This window comes from Mustela nivalis (assembly GCF_964662115.1).
Source record: "Mustela nivalis genome assembly, chromosome: 10".
In the NCBI taxonomy this organism is placed as follows: domain Eukaryota; kingdom Metazoa; phylum Chordata; class Mammalia; order Carnivora; family Mustelidae; genus Mustela; species Mustela nivalis.
This window is the reverse complement of record NC_139029.1, coordinates 96625841-96640306: the sequence shown is the minus strand read 5'-3', so window position 1 is coordinate 96640306 and position 14466 is coordinate 96625841. Positions and strand designations below refer to the sequence as shown.

General features: G+C 47.2%; 1 protein-coding gene across 1 annotated transcript; it reads right to left on the bottom strand.

Moving 5' to 3' along the window:
- Positions 1-863: 863 nt before the first annotated feature.
- Positions 864-13372, bottom strand: REG4 (regenerating family member 4; the record flags this gene model as incomplete). Its single annotated transcript, XM_082686191.1, has 5 exons — positions 864-1441; positions 5363-5468; positions 6621-6758; positions 10530-10627; positions 13306-13372. 5 exons carry the CDS (start codon positions 13370-13372, stop codon positions 1374-1376), a joined length of 477 nt encoding a protein of 158 aa, XP_082542317.1. The 3' UTR covers positions 864-1373.
- Positions 13373-14466: the final 1094 nt, after the last annotated feature.

Sequence of the window (14466 nt, the reverse complement as noted above, 5' to 3'; positions counted from 1 at the left end):
AGAAGAAAGAAGAAGAGGGAGCAGCACTTTACTTCTGATGTCTTCTGATGTCAAAAGAGTGACAAGGGTGTGGGGGTAGGGAGGAAGAAGTGGGGCAGTGACTTGAGAGGGCCAGTTCTGTCTGTTCACTTCTCTTCTCCTCCTTGCCCTCTTCTCTGAGCCAGCATGTGACAGCTGGTCTCAGCCTGCTAAGGTTCCAGGGGAGCAGGGGAGCATTCTCAGTTTCGGGTATAAGACTCCGTGTTGACGGGTTGGCAGAGCAACAGGAGGGAAGCCAGTGGCCATCCACCTAGCCTGAACTGCGTGGCCACACGTCCTCTCCTCTCTGGTGCTTCTAAGAAATGCAGGTATGATCACATCAAAGCCACATTTTCTGTAATTGTCAAGTCCATATCATTTCTTCTTACATGGCCAAGTAGATTCCTGATTTAGGGAGTCACAAATCTGTATGAGGGAAAAATTACCTTTTGAGTATTGGGGCAGCCTCTCATAGGGGATCTCAAACCTCACCAGGCAGAGACTTGAGCAAGGTGACGGGGCTGTTAGTGGCTGAGGAGAGGGGAACATCAGGCCCAAGGTGGCTCCAGGCACCAGCTGTGATTCTTGTCTTCCCTCCTCAGTTGCTGTACTCATGCTTAAATAAACCCCACCCATTCACCCCCACATAGAGGTTGGTTATGCACATGGCCTCCTTCTCTCCTCTAGTCAGACCAGGGCTGCAGCTGGGGTAGGTTGGAGGGGGGCTATTCTGAGAAAAGGCAGGGACTTTGAGGAAGGAAATGAAGAAACACATGCGTATGTTTTCTGAGTCTTATTTCACTTTTTCATTCCCATTGCTGCCGAAGTGGAACAGAACGATCTTCTATGCAGTCAGCTATTTATTAAAAGATGGCCCTGGAATTGATGGTCCATGTCAGCCTAATAGGGACCCTACCAGTAAAGATTCCCCATGGCGAAGGAAAACTGAGCAGGTGTCTGAGCAGGAGAACGTGGGCACTAGAGAAAGGGCAGAGGGGTGCAGAAGCTGAAGGGGGCTGGAGGCTCATTCCTGAGGTTCCTCCTCCTGTCTTCAAACCTTTACCCCCGATCATCCAACTCCCGGTTACTTCACCAGTTCCCTCCCCACTCTGAGACAACCTGCTGTGTGGAGGAGGAAAGCAGAGGACCATGGAGACACATCCCAAGGTGACTTTAGAGCTAAAAGCCACTGTCATACCAGTGTTGAGGACTTGGCCCCTCATAAACCTAGAACAGTGAGTGCAACAGGAGCCCCAGCTGCTGTGTTTACGCTGAGATGACGGTGAGATGCAGCCAGCGCACACAGGGAAGGGGACCGAGGCTTGCACGATGTGGGCACAGCCTCGAAGCATGTTCTATGGCCGGTATTTGCACACGAAGTGCTGGCGGTTGCTGCATTCACTGCTCTCCCAGGTCAAAAAATCTGTAAGACAATAAACAAACAGTGAAATCCATCTGGATCTGTACTGCATGGACCCGCGTCACCGGAGGGTTTTGCCCGGAACACCGGGGAAGTTACTGCCATGGTTCATTTCATGTGTCGCTGGGCTGGGGTGTGTTCCCGGGTGTTGGGACAAACACCAGTCTCCATGTGACTGTGAGGGATTATTTTTTTAAGCTGTGATCAGTATTTTTTATTTATTTATTTATTTATTTTTCAAAGATTTATTTATTTATTTATTTATTTGAGAGAGAGAGTGAGAGAGAAAGAGCATGAGAGGGGAGAAGGTCAGAGGGAGAAGCAGACTCCCCATGCAGCTCGGAGCCCGATGTGGGACTCGATCCCGGGACTCCGGGATCGTGACCTGAGCCGAAGGCAATCGCTCAACCAACTGAGCCACCCAGGCGCCCTGTGATCAGTATTTAAATTAGTTGACTCTGAGTAAAGCAGACAACCCTCCATAATGCGGAGAATCATCCAGTAAAAAGACGGAGTTTCAAGGAGCAAAGAATTCTGCGTCCAAAGTGCCTCCGATGCAGCACCATGACGTGAGTGGTTGTGGGGGTCTCTAGTTGCGGGGCCCGCCCTGCACACATCAGCTCTGCCAGCCCCAACGATCTCAGGATCCACGTCCTTGAAAGAAATCTCTCTGTCTACATGTGCATCCTGTAACTTCTGTCTCTCTGGAGAACCAGACAGTCCTACCGGTATTAACTTTGTTCCCAGAAAGAAAAATAATTTAAATGTCAATTGCAGAAGCCCCTTCAGAGGGAAGGCAGAGCTTGACATGAATCCACAAAAAGTGGGTGTCCTTTGTGTTTGAAACAGGGTGCTGTGAGGATGTGACGGTGATTTCTCCCAAGTTCACAGCTGAGGCACTAAGCAACGCCTGTTTGAAAATCAAAGAATTGGAAGCTGCAGAGCCAGTCACGGCCCACAGGCCATCCCTTTATGAAGAAGAACCCAGAACAAGGAGGAGGTAGTCTTTTGAAAGCGAAACATCTTTGAGGAGCATTTCAGCTGTGGTCACGCACAGAGTCGCTCAGTCATGGCGTGGTGTGTGCCGCACAGAGAGAGTCTGGACGTCTGCCTGCCTCTGACCTGTGGTTCCCGCCCTGGTGCCTCCTCCTTCCTCAACACCAGAGAAGCATGTGGAGGCGACCACAGCCCTCCCCTCCAGGTTGCGAGAACCATGAGCTTACCCTACACTGGGAGAAGCACCTCCTCTTGTACGTATTCAGATAATTTGTACTCTTGGTTTGCCCTTTTTATGGCGGGACGACTGAGGCACAGAGAAGTAGGAACTCTGCTCCAGGTCACAGAGCTATATGGAGGAACTGCAATCCCACCCCAGGCATTCAGAATGCAGAGCCCATGATCTTGACCCCAACTCCAGTGGATATGAAATTTCTCTCTGAATAGTGACACCCTCATTATCGTTATTAAATGTGTCAGAGAGGACCAGTAGAAATGTCAGAAAGCACTGGGAAGTGCAATTTGCCAGAGTCATAAGAGAGTTCCACTGTGCTGCAGAAAGGGAGTCGGGGGGGGGGGGCGGGGTGGAGAAGAACCAGTGGGACAAAATGCCCCAGAAGGGTCATTCAGAATAGATAGAACAGAGGAACCAGTCCCATCACACATGGGATGTGTGTGTGTGGCTGTGTTTTGATGCATTAGTCTTACATCAGTCTTTTGAGTCTTAAAGAAAATATTCAGCCCCCGAGTTGGTGGGGCTAAATCTGTTAGACAAATATAAAGTGACACTGATGGCACCAGGGGAAGGCTCTCTAAAATTCTCTCCTCCACCACTCCACCAGTTTCTCGTTAATCCTTGTTTTGTTTTGTTTTTAAGATTTTATTTATTTATTTGACAGAGAGAGATCACAAGTAGGCAGAGAGGCAGGCAGAGAGAAAGAGAAGAGGAAGCTCCCTGCTGAGCAGAGAGCCCGATGCGGGACTCAATCCCAGGATCCTGAGATCATAACCTGAGCCGAAGGCAGCGGCTTAACCCACTGAGCCACCCAGGCGCCCTCACTAATCCTTGTTTTGTTCCTTGTGCTCTTCTGGCCACTCAGAGCTGGGCTGAACGAGCCCGGGAAAGGAAGAGAGTCTGAAAGATCAGTGTTCTCAGGAGGACGTTAGGTTTCCGGGTCCCACTCAAGTGGCTTCGTTCCTAGAAACTTGCCCCTGTGGACGTGGACCAATGGGAAAGACTTGGGTTTGAGAACTTGGTCCTGTTGAAATCTCAGTCAGGAGAAGGACTCTGGAGGGTATCTGGTCCATGGCTTCCCCAAAGCTGGTCCAGCCTGCAGCCCTAGAGTTGCAGATATAGTAGGTCCAAAATGATGCCTAGAATTTGTATTTTAAAAGTGTTCCTCAATCGATTCCCTTGGTTAACTCTAGTGATGGGATTCTCACTACTTACTGGGGGTAGCCCATTCGATTTTTGGGTAGTGCTAATTATTCAAAAATTTTTCCTTTAATTTAGACAGAAATCCACATTTTGTTGGCTTCTACCTATTGGTCTCACTTGTGTTTCTTCCATCTGGGCTGTCCTGAGTCTTTCACAGCGGTGGTTGTGTTCTCTGCAAGTCTGTGAGGAGTCCTTCCTTCATCTGTGAGGAGACCCTCTTATCAGGAAGGGTCTAGACTTGGCCTCAGAGTTTGTGCCTTCCGTCTACCATTCACCCTTTGCTGTAGGAAAGTTTTCCCGCTCTTTTTTGTGCACATAAGCTTTATTCCTCATACGAGAGCCACTGCCTCATGTCCCTGAGTCCTCCGTCCAGGCCTTTCCCAGGCCGACTTCCTGCCTGGAGGGGTGTCCTGGTGACACCTTGGGACCTTTTAAATCCACCGGGATGTTGTCTTTGGCATCAAGTAGCCTCTTTTATCTTTGATAATCTGTTTTCTTGTTTTACAACGGAGATCTTCCATACCACTTACCTGCTGTGGTTCTCAAATATGAGCGATTTTGCCCCTAAGGGACATTTAGCAATGTCTGGAGACATTTTTGGTGGAAACAACTTGTGGTGGGAAGGGCGGTTCTACTGACGTCTAATGGTTAGAGACCAGGGTATCCTAAACCTACAATGACAGCCTTCATTACAAAGAGTTATCCAGCCCCAAATGTCATAGGTACAAAGGTCGAAAACTCTATTTATTTATTTATTTTTAAAATTTGACAGAGAGAGATCACAAGTAGGCAGAAAGGCAGGCAGAGACAGAGGGGGAAGCAGGCTCCCTGCTGAGCAAAGAGCCTGATGTAGGGCTTGATCCCAGGACCCTGAGATCATGACCTGAGCTGAAGGTAGAGGTTTAATCCACTGAGCCACCCAGAGGCCCCCGAAACTCTATTAACATAAAAAGCAAGGAATGAAAGCAGACAAGAGAAAGAAGGAGACTCATATGAATTTGCGCAGCCTGCCTCTGAGGTTCTGGGCCCTGCACTTTGGGGACAAAACTCAGGGCAACATACAAAAGGGCAGAATTCAGGCAAAGAGGAGGTCTCCCGGGCACCCCTAACCATCAAGAAGCCGGCAAAGGGTCCTCTATTTTTGTACCCAGTAGTCTAGGTTTCCTACAGTGTGACGTCTTTCTCACTCATGGCTTGAATATAGTAGGATTTAAAAATAAATGTATTTAAGGGGAAAGTGAGTGGATTTAAAAAACGTATTAAGTAAATAACTGAACAGCTGGACCTTGGGTATGGCCATGGTTATGAAGTGGTCACAGCTGGCTGAAGGTTGGTCCACCATGTCCACGGCAAGACCACTGTCCTGTAGATAGAAACGGAGTTGCTGGTGCAGATGGGGGAATGGGGAGTGGCTTCCAATTTTGCTCTTATAGGTGAAGCGCAGGAGCTGGGATTCAGGAAGAGGCAACGGGCAGTGCAGGAGAACTTACCGGTCTTGGAGCTCATCCCTGCACAGTACTTGTTCCCACGCTGGAATGCTCCAGACCAGCTCCGGTATGTATCCAAGGCTCCATCAATCCACTGCCACTGCTGTTTCTGCCGGTGACCAGAGATGGAAGACAGTTAGTCTGCAGGCCTCCCTGCTGGGCGCTCCCCTCCAGCCATTTGGAAACTTGTAAAAATGTGTCACTGCAAAAACTGGGGAAGCCCAGAAATGTGCACCGGAATGGAACATGGAAAACTCACCCCACTTAGTCAGTGAGAGGAAAACGCCAATGTTTTGGCCTATTTCCTTCTGGTGTAAACATTTTTCTGGATCACAGTATTTTTGCATGCTAACATATGAGATGATCTTGAAAATACCTCTTCAATGGTGCATCTTGCTTCCTAAACTTTTTTAGATAGTAATGATGTACTAGAATTTGCCTTAATTCTATTGATGATAGTTACATTGTTTCCAATTTACTACCATTGTAAAGAATACTGCCATGAACAACTTTGTTTCTGGAGCTGTTTCTGTACTTAAACTTACTTCTTAGGATAGAAACCCAGAAGCAGAATGAAGAGGTTAAAGGACATCATTTGTTGAGGGTACTGATATATATATGGTCAAACTACTTTCCAAGCACTTTTCAGTTGTAGGAATTTAAATCCCCATCTACTGGACAATTTCTTTATATCCCTAAAAATAGTAGGCATTAAGGGTAAGCTTAATAATTAATACATTGAATAATTAAGCAAAAGCTTTGTGATCTGACAAGTGAAGTTACATTGCTATTTTAACTTGCATTTCTTTGATAACTAGAGACATTGCACAATTTTTAAAGGGTTTTAAAGATCTAATGAGTATTAGTAAGCTGGGTCCCCTAACAGGGGTGTGTGTGTGCATGTGTGCATGTGTGCATGTGTAGTGTGTGTGTATACATATATAGGTATATATATATACCTATATATACTTACAAACTTTTTTTAAGGCTCTGAAAAGCCGGTCATGGAATGTTCTAAGATTTGGAAAGAATTTATTTAGATAGAAGTTCTATAAAACGATGCCACTGAAATAATTTCCTCCACAGAGGGACAGAAGGGAGACCCACAGCTTGAGGCTTTGGCCTCTATGGATCGGAGGCAGTGACTGAAGGAGACCCACAACCCACGGCCCTGTCAGTAGGGCTGGAGGCCATTTCCCAGGCTAGGGACTATCTATCCGGCTTTCTGCAGGGGGCCTCTGTGGGCCAAGTCTGAGGTTACCTTTTCTGGGTCGTGCAGGCCGATCCATACAGGCTGGATTCTTTGGTAGCCACTTATGTAGTTCGCTACTATGGAGGCTTCGTTTTCATTCTGGAGAGACACCAGGTGGGCTCCGTTTCCATAGGACTGACACTCGATCTGTGGGCCGGATGTAGTGCTCATCACCTCTTGAGTTTTAAAAGCGTCATCCTCACCCCAGAACCCCAGGGCACCAAGCGACAGGGAGTGCGCAGCCCCACCTGCTCCAGAAGTTGAGATCTACACCCCGTGATTCTGCCTGTCTCCAGAGGAGAAAACACAATTGCCCCAAGCATGGAGTCTCAGAGGAAGAGGCAGCTGGAGGCAAGGTCGTGAGCTTTAGGGTCCGTGGACGTGCCTGGGGTCCTCCTGGTCTTGCCTCAAGTTACTGTATGTGACCTTGACAAGTCACATGACCTCTCTGAGGCTCACAATGCTTATCTGTGAAGTTGAAGAAGTAAATCACTCTGCTACGCAATGGACTTGTGGAGGGATATAATGGCTATAATTAAATATTCTAATTCTGCATTTCAACAAACCTAAGAAATCACTGATTATAAAATGTGCCCTTGTCGCCTGGGTGGTTCAGTTGGTTGAGCAACTGCCTTCGGCTCAGGTCACGGTCCTGGAGTCTCGGGATCGAGTCCCGCATGCGGCTCCCAGCTCCACGGGGAGTCTGCTTCTCCCTGTGACCTTCTCACCTCTCATGTCCTCTCTCACTGTCTCTCTCTCAAATAAATAATAAATAAAATTTTTTAAAACATGTGCCCTTTGTTTCATGTTCCACTAGAAAAGAAAGAGAGAAAAAGTCAGTGCCACTTTCTTTAAGGGCACACTGATTTCGGAGGTGTTTAGACGTGATAAGGCTGCGTCTCCCACCAGAGAGAATAGGGCAGGGCTCTTCCCGGAGCTCCTCCAAAATGATGAGCAGCTCAACACGCCACCCCCACTGAATCTTCACGCCGATCTCAGGAAGTAGAACCCACCTGTAGTTTATGGTGGAAATGCATGATCAGAAAAGGGTGTCAGACTGAGTTGGCCAAGAACAGAGCCCCGGTCTACATAACTCCCAAGTTCGATGTCCATTCTATTTTACATCATTTATTATTTATTAAATTATTATGAAATGATTCTGGCTCTATCTTGCACAAGAATAGTACATTGTAAATTGTAAACAGTGTTCTGTACATTATCTTTATCTGGTACCAGACAGGAATAGTGTGGATTGTCCAAAAATCTATGATGCTCCCTCCAGGAGTGGGGAGATGCCTCAGTGATTGGTTTAGAATTGAAGATCCCGTGTTCATGACTTTCTGGTTCTAGATGAATGTGCCCGTCTGTTTACTTGTCCTGAGCAGTAGCCACAGGATTTAATCTAGTTGGGGTTTTGAGTATCTTCATCCCAGTTAAACCAGACCAGGGGCTGGTGTGGGAGCGTGGAACTATCTTATCTCTCTGTTGCAGCTTTTTAAAACTCAGCTCCAGACCCAAGTTTGTTTTACTGCTGTATGTCTTTTTTGATCCCAAATTCTTGTTCTTCAGAGATGCTGCCTTCATTCCTACGCAAGAGAACGTGATCTGGATTTTTTCTTATCACTTCCTGAATGATAATCCCCTTTTGTTTCCGGTATTGGATGGAAGACGTGGCCTAACCGTTCCCTAACCGGAAACTTACTGTTCAATTAAATAAGACAGACTTTTACATGTACGTATCTTATAGCTAGATAGAGATACCCACTTATTTCATGCTCTTTGGGGGTTGTGTTACAGGAGATGCCTACATGGTAAAACTTAATTTAATACAACGTAATTGGATAAACACATGGCTTTGGCTGTGGTTGCTATTCCAGTGCTTCCTTTGGTATCCTGCTCATGATGAGATGTGGTTAGAGTGGAGTGTTTGTGCTGGCCTCCCATTTGCCAACCACTTCACAACACCAGAATGCTTCCACACCCCTAACTTCATTTGACTTTTGAACTTGGGAGGCCTGGAAGTCAGAGAACCAGTCAACATTTACTGAGACTGCCAGTCACCAGGGATTCCTGGGACAGAAGGGAAACGGGCCACAAGTGGTTCAGTGAGCTTTTCCTCCAAGTTCCAACTCCTGTTAGTGAGGGAATTTGGCCTGGAACCAAGACCTCTCTGCCTCTCGTGTCCGAGATCAGATGTACCCACCATTTTCATGGTCCCCTTCACACCAGGGCTCTCAAGAACTGAGATCGACCCTCAGTACTGGCAACTAGTCAAGCTAGCAGCAGTGGCCATGGTAAAGTTTTCCAGCACTTTCTCTGCATTCTGATCAGGAGTAACCGGTTAATTCTGCTAAGGCCCCAGATCAATCGTGTAGACTGTTTTTGTCTTGAGAACCTCAACTGAGTACTTAGCAGGTGCCATAGGCTCTTTGAAGTTATTTTAAGGAATCCTTCTGAGAAGCCCATGGGGTGAATTGTCATCCGCATTTTAAAACAAGAAAACCAGTCAAGTGAGGTATGACTTAACTTTGTAAGGCACTGTTAGGATTGAAACTCATGTCTGTTTTACTCCCAAGTCCTCCAGGTTTCTTCCCCTTTGTGTTGGCAGAATTTGTGTTGGAATCTCTGGAGACAGGCAGAATGGGTGGTCTTCCCAGATTTCTTCCAGTTGCTTCTCAAGAATTGAGGAAAAGTTCATTGCTCTCCATCAGCTTTCTTTCATTGAACAGTGTCTGGGAAACCCCTTCGTCATTTAGTGTTCTCTCTCTCTCTTTCTTCCTCTCTCTCTCTCTCTCTCTCTCTCTGTAACTATCATGCACGTAAGCCCAGAAAGCATTGCATTAGGGCTGACTTCCCTGGGTTTGTTCCACTAGTTACTCTGGGTGTGACCTTGGAAGAGTTAGTCATGATCACACTGCATGGAAATGTTCTGTTTAAATACCACACAATCTTGCACTGGTCCTACACTTTTTTTTTTTTTTTTAAGAATTTACCCATTCATCTAACAGATGGAGATCACAAGTAGGCAGAGAGGCAGGCAGAGTGGGGGGGAGGGGGGAAAGCAGGCTCCCTGCTGAGCAGAGAGCCTGATGTGAGGCTTGATCCCAAGACCTTGGGACCACAACCTGAGCTGAAGGCAGGTCCTAACCTACTGAGCCACCCAGGCATCCCAATCCTGCACTTTTTAAGGCCACAGATGATTTTGTATCCCTGATAGCTATCACTTGGTAAGTGCTCTGTCATTGCTGAGTTAGTTATATACAGAATTCTGAGGCCATTCTGGGCCCGGGTCACACCACATTTTCCCATAAGGTGCCCCCAACTAATCACATCAGTTCAACAACCACAACCCAGAGAGACAGCAGCATGGGCTCCCCACAATCCTCTGAGGTAAAGTGGCTACTTGGGTATCTTCTAGACAAAGCCTCAGTGAAACAAAACCAGTACCTTCGTGGGTGGTGTAGACAGTGAAGCCTTCCATTTGTTTAGTCTGCTTCCCTTTCTGTCAGGGCTTTCTGAAGACCATGCCCCAGGCCTGTCTGCACCCTGGTCTTTCTGGTAAATCAGATACAGCAATTCAATGATTCTTTCTAAAGGTCTTTATCTTCTCATTCTCCTGTTTGTGTATTTCTGTCCTTCCTCTGGACAGTGACCTCCTTGAGGGTAATGGCTGTTTCTTGTTCATTCTTACATCTTGACAGTCCATCTAGGGTCTGGGCATAGAGCACAGGCCCCAGCAATGCTTTGGGAACTGAATGAGAGGAACACACGACTTCCTTCTCCCCATTTCAGCAGCCACGTGACTCCTTAGAATGTCTCCTCAGAAGGACCCTTAATTTTGAGTCACATGAGACCAGCGGCTCTGGGTGGCCCCTGGCTTTAGAGGTACCTGTCCAAGCATGGGGCAAGATTTCTTACCTCAGCCTCGGGCCAGCTCCTCAGTTTCCGGAAGTAACCATAGCAGTTAGACATGTAGTAAAACCATCCAGGAGCACAGCTGGGTCTTATGAGGATTTCTGCAGAGACATCAAAGGGCATCACCAATTAGGATGGCACAAACAATCACGTCCCACCCTGTGAAGTTTCCAGAATGATGGGGAGGCTGGGTAGCCTGAGGAAGGACCCTGCCACGCTCCCCAAACTTTGTGCCGTTAATCTTTCTTTCAGCCTTCCCCAAAGGGAACTATGGTCTTTATAAGGCTAAGTGCGCACTGGAGAAAAGGAGACAACTGGATTCTTTGAGGATCGCTGGACACTCGTTCTGAACTGGGAGACTAATCCAGGAGACTCCAAAAATCTCTGTGGTCTGTCAGAGCAGAGCTTAGGGAGGCTCAGGTGACTATGGAGTTTTAGACGGCAGGCCCGGTGGGACCCTCAGCCCACCCTGTTGTTTTTTCCCGGTTATGGAATGCACCATTGGAACAGACATACTCAGCAACTGGCAGAATCCTCACTTTGGTCCTAAGGTCAAACAGCCACAATTCGAGGCAGCACCAGAGTGGACTAGGAGCACAAGTTGGCAGTTTTAGGCATTACAAGGAAGGAGTGGTGCTTTGGGCCAGAGGGACATAAGACAGGTTAGATGGCAACTTGGACAGAATCGAAGATGGGTGAGCTGGGCTGTGAGTCAGTAGTGAAGGGGCATGTGAGGCCAAGAGGGTGAGCCGAGGAATGGGGGCAGAAGCTCACAAGATTGCAGAGCAAGAGTGAACACTGAAGTCTGCCTTGAGTAGAGGGGATCTTTCAGACAAGCACGGTGGGAAGGAGAAGGGGAATCATGAGGCCCGGAAGCTAAGGAAACTGTGACAGAGAGAAGCACAATCTCTTCCTGCTAGTTGCCTTAGTGAGGGGGCCACGTCACCATATCTGAAGGTTCAGGAAGCAAGGAGATGACTGGCAATGCAGAGGGCCTAGATGATGAAGGGAATGCTAGGCTAGTACGTTTGGGCTTTTGTGACCCTGTGGCTGTGCTCCAAGGCTAGACATGAGTGCAGGGCTCCTCCTGCTCCTACAGGATGTCCACAGATTGTTGTTGTCACACAGCGAGCCTTTCATCTCTCCCCACTCAAATGACACCCCCGTCCCTTGTTTGTCCCATTCTCCGGTTCTATTTCATCCGTGCCTATAAATCCCTAGGGACTAACTATGCCTTTTTTTTTTTTTTTAAGATTTTATTTATTTATTTGAGAGAGAGAGAGTGCACGAGAAAGCACAAGAGCGGGGAGGGTCAGAGGGAGAAGCAGACTCCCTGCTGAGCATAGAGTCTGATGCAGGACTCGATCCTGGGATTCCCAGATCAGGACCTGAGCCGAAGGCAGTGGCTTAACCAGCTGAGCCACCCAGGCACCCAGACTTCCTATGCTTTTAGATAAGCTTCCTACTCTGCCTAGCACGGAGGGCTCTAGTGACCTAGCCCCACAGCCTTATGCAGCTGGATCTTCCTATGCAGCAATCCCAGAAAGTCTCTACAGCAGGGAGCAGGATCTGTAGAGGAGCAGGGGAGGGACCGGTGGGCATGTCCTGGTTCTATCACCTCTGAGGGACAGAAACCAGAGAGCTTTAGTGAAGTCCCAGAGCAGGGCGATTGGTTTCTCACTCACAGGGTTTAGCTTGGGTGAATTTCAAGTCCCTGCAGGGCAGCCAGAACCAGAAACAACAGGACTCTAACTCTCTGGTTAGGTGGCTCCACAGGAGGGCTTGGGGGCTGCTTCTTTCATACTCTTGCATGGCTCAGAGAAAGTGGCTGAATTCCCCCAGGTGCGGAGCAGCCATAAAGATTGAGAGAACTGGTGGCTGGCAGTCGGTGTGGGGTAGAGGGCAGAGAGCCTTTGGGCAGAAAGGGGGCACAGACCTTGAGCCACGGACACCCATGAGGCCTGAAGAACACTGCTTCTCTTCCTTTGTCCTCCCAATGCATCTCCCCTTGGCCAAAGTATTCCCCAGGTTATAGACATGCTCAGGCATGGTTTTCCTCACAGAGCCACATGGGACTATGAGAGGGAGCCCAGACCGGGAGCCAGAATATCATGTAATCTTGCTATGTGATCTTGGGCAAGTCCTGACTTCCTTTGGGCCCCAGCTTCTTTGTAAACACAATAAAGGCATTATACAAGATGTGCCCACATTCCATTTCTTTCCATTTTGGATGTTCTATGATACGTATTTTTAGCTCATGTGTATAGTTTTCTTCCCGCTTTCTCTGCTGGAAGATCTTAGGGTATTGATTCCTACCTTGTTGACATGTTACTTTGTACTTGATTCTGGGTCTACATGGTGTAGGACCCATCTCTCCAATGAGGCTTTAAGTCCCTTGCAAACCAAAATTGCTGGTATGTTCAAATGGGAAAACGATGCATGAATGTTGGGGAGCTCTAATTCTAGTTCTCGCTCACCAACTGCTAGGTAACAGATGCTTTAAATACATTATCTCCACCCTTCACCAGAAACTTGTAAAATAATGATCATAACTGACACTGAGTTGATAATTTCTCTATGGCTCACAACCACACGAGGTTGGATTTGTTTGATTCTACAGTCCTTGTGATTTTCCCCACATGACCTTGTCCTTCGTTCCTGTCTTTGATATCTATTGCCTGTGGCACCTAAACATCATGTGGGATGAGTGGAGGGCTGAGCCAGTGTGCTGCATGAACACTGGCTGTCAGCTCACTTCCAGTGAATGACTGATACTCACCTCCCAGGACTTCAGTGCTGGCTACGCAGCTCAGCAGTAGGAACAGACGCATGCTTTGGGGGGTCATCTTCCTCTTCTCCGGAGAAGCTGAAGTGCTTTGGAAACCTCTCCTGTAAGGGTCTCAGAGACCTTGTGAGTTTTCCCTCGAAGTTCCTGGATTTGCTTGAATCTGCAATCTGAACACAGTAGGTGAGACAGACCCAGGAATTTAGATGGCAAATCGCATACGGAGGAAAAAAAAATAATTTTCTGGATTAACCCAGATTATACAATCAAGGGACTCTCAAGATAACTGTAGATATTAGGGGTATTTAATCTATGTCACCTGCAAGGCCTCTGGTCCAGCGCCAGAGACCTAACTGTGTTGGGTTGAAGAGTTTAGTAGTCTGGAAGAAGGCATTTGGTCCATTGCGAAGAGCCTATTCCTGATATTCTCAGAAGGACCAGAAGAGGGCGCCTAAGGCACGCTTTCGCACAGATGGGGCAGTAATGGACTTTCTATTGAGTCAACTCAATCAAATCAAGTCAGTCCCAAGAGCGAATTTGTCTGTGTTAGCATTAAAAGGGCATATATGGTCCAATACCCACATTTTACAGATGAGAGGACCCGAGGTCTATGGGTATTAAGTGGCTTGTTCCTTGTCACACAGCTACAACTAGATACCCTGACTCCAGTCAACCCTTTTTCCTTCACGCGTAGGTGATAACCACATTTTATTTTTTTTAAAGAAAATGACTTTATTATCTTCCCCATCACCAGACAGTACATGAACTATTAAAAGATCCGTGACAAACTGGAAAATAGGAAGTAAATTCTATCGCCCAGAGATAAACAATTTAGTGAGTAGCTATGGACATCTTTCTATGTATATATGTCTATGTGTTGGTTTGTGTAGCATTTTATATAAATCGACTCATAGAATTCTGATAACTGGTTTTCTTGCTCATAAACTGATCAACTGTAATGAACCTTCTTCCCCTTGAATAACTATTATGCAGTTTTGGTTCTCTCTTTAGTATAAATGTACGTACACAGGGCTGTGACTTCACAGAATGTGCACGTTGTCACACTGATACCCTTAGCTAAAATGCCTTCTGGATGGGCTGTTCCATACATTCCAGTAATAGCACATAGACAGCAATGCTGGTTCCCCCAGACTT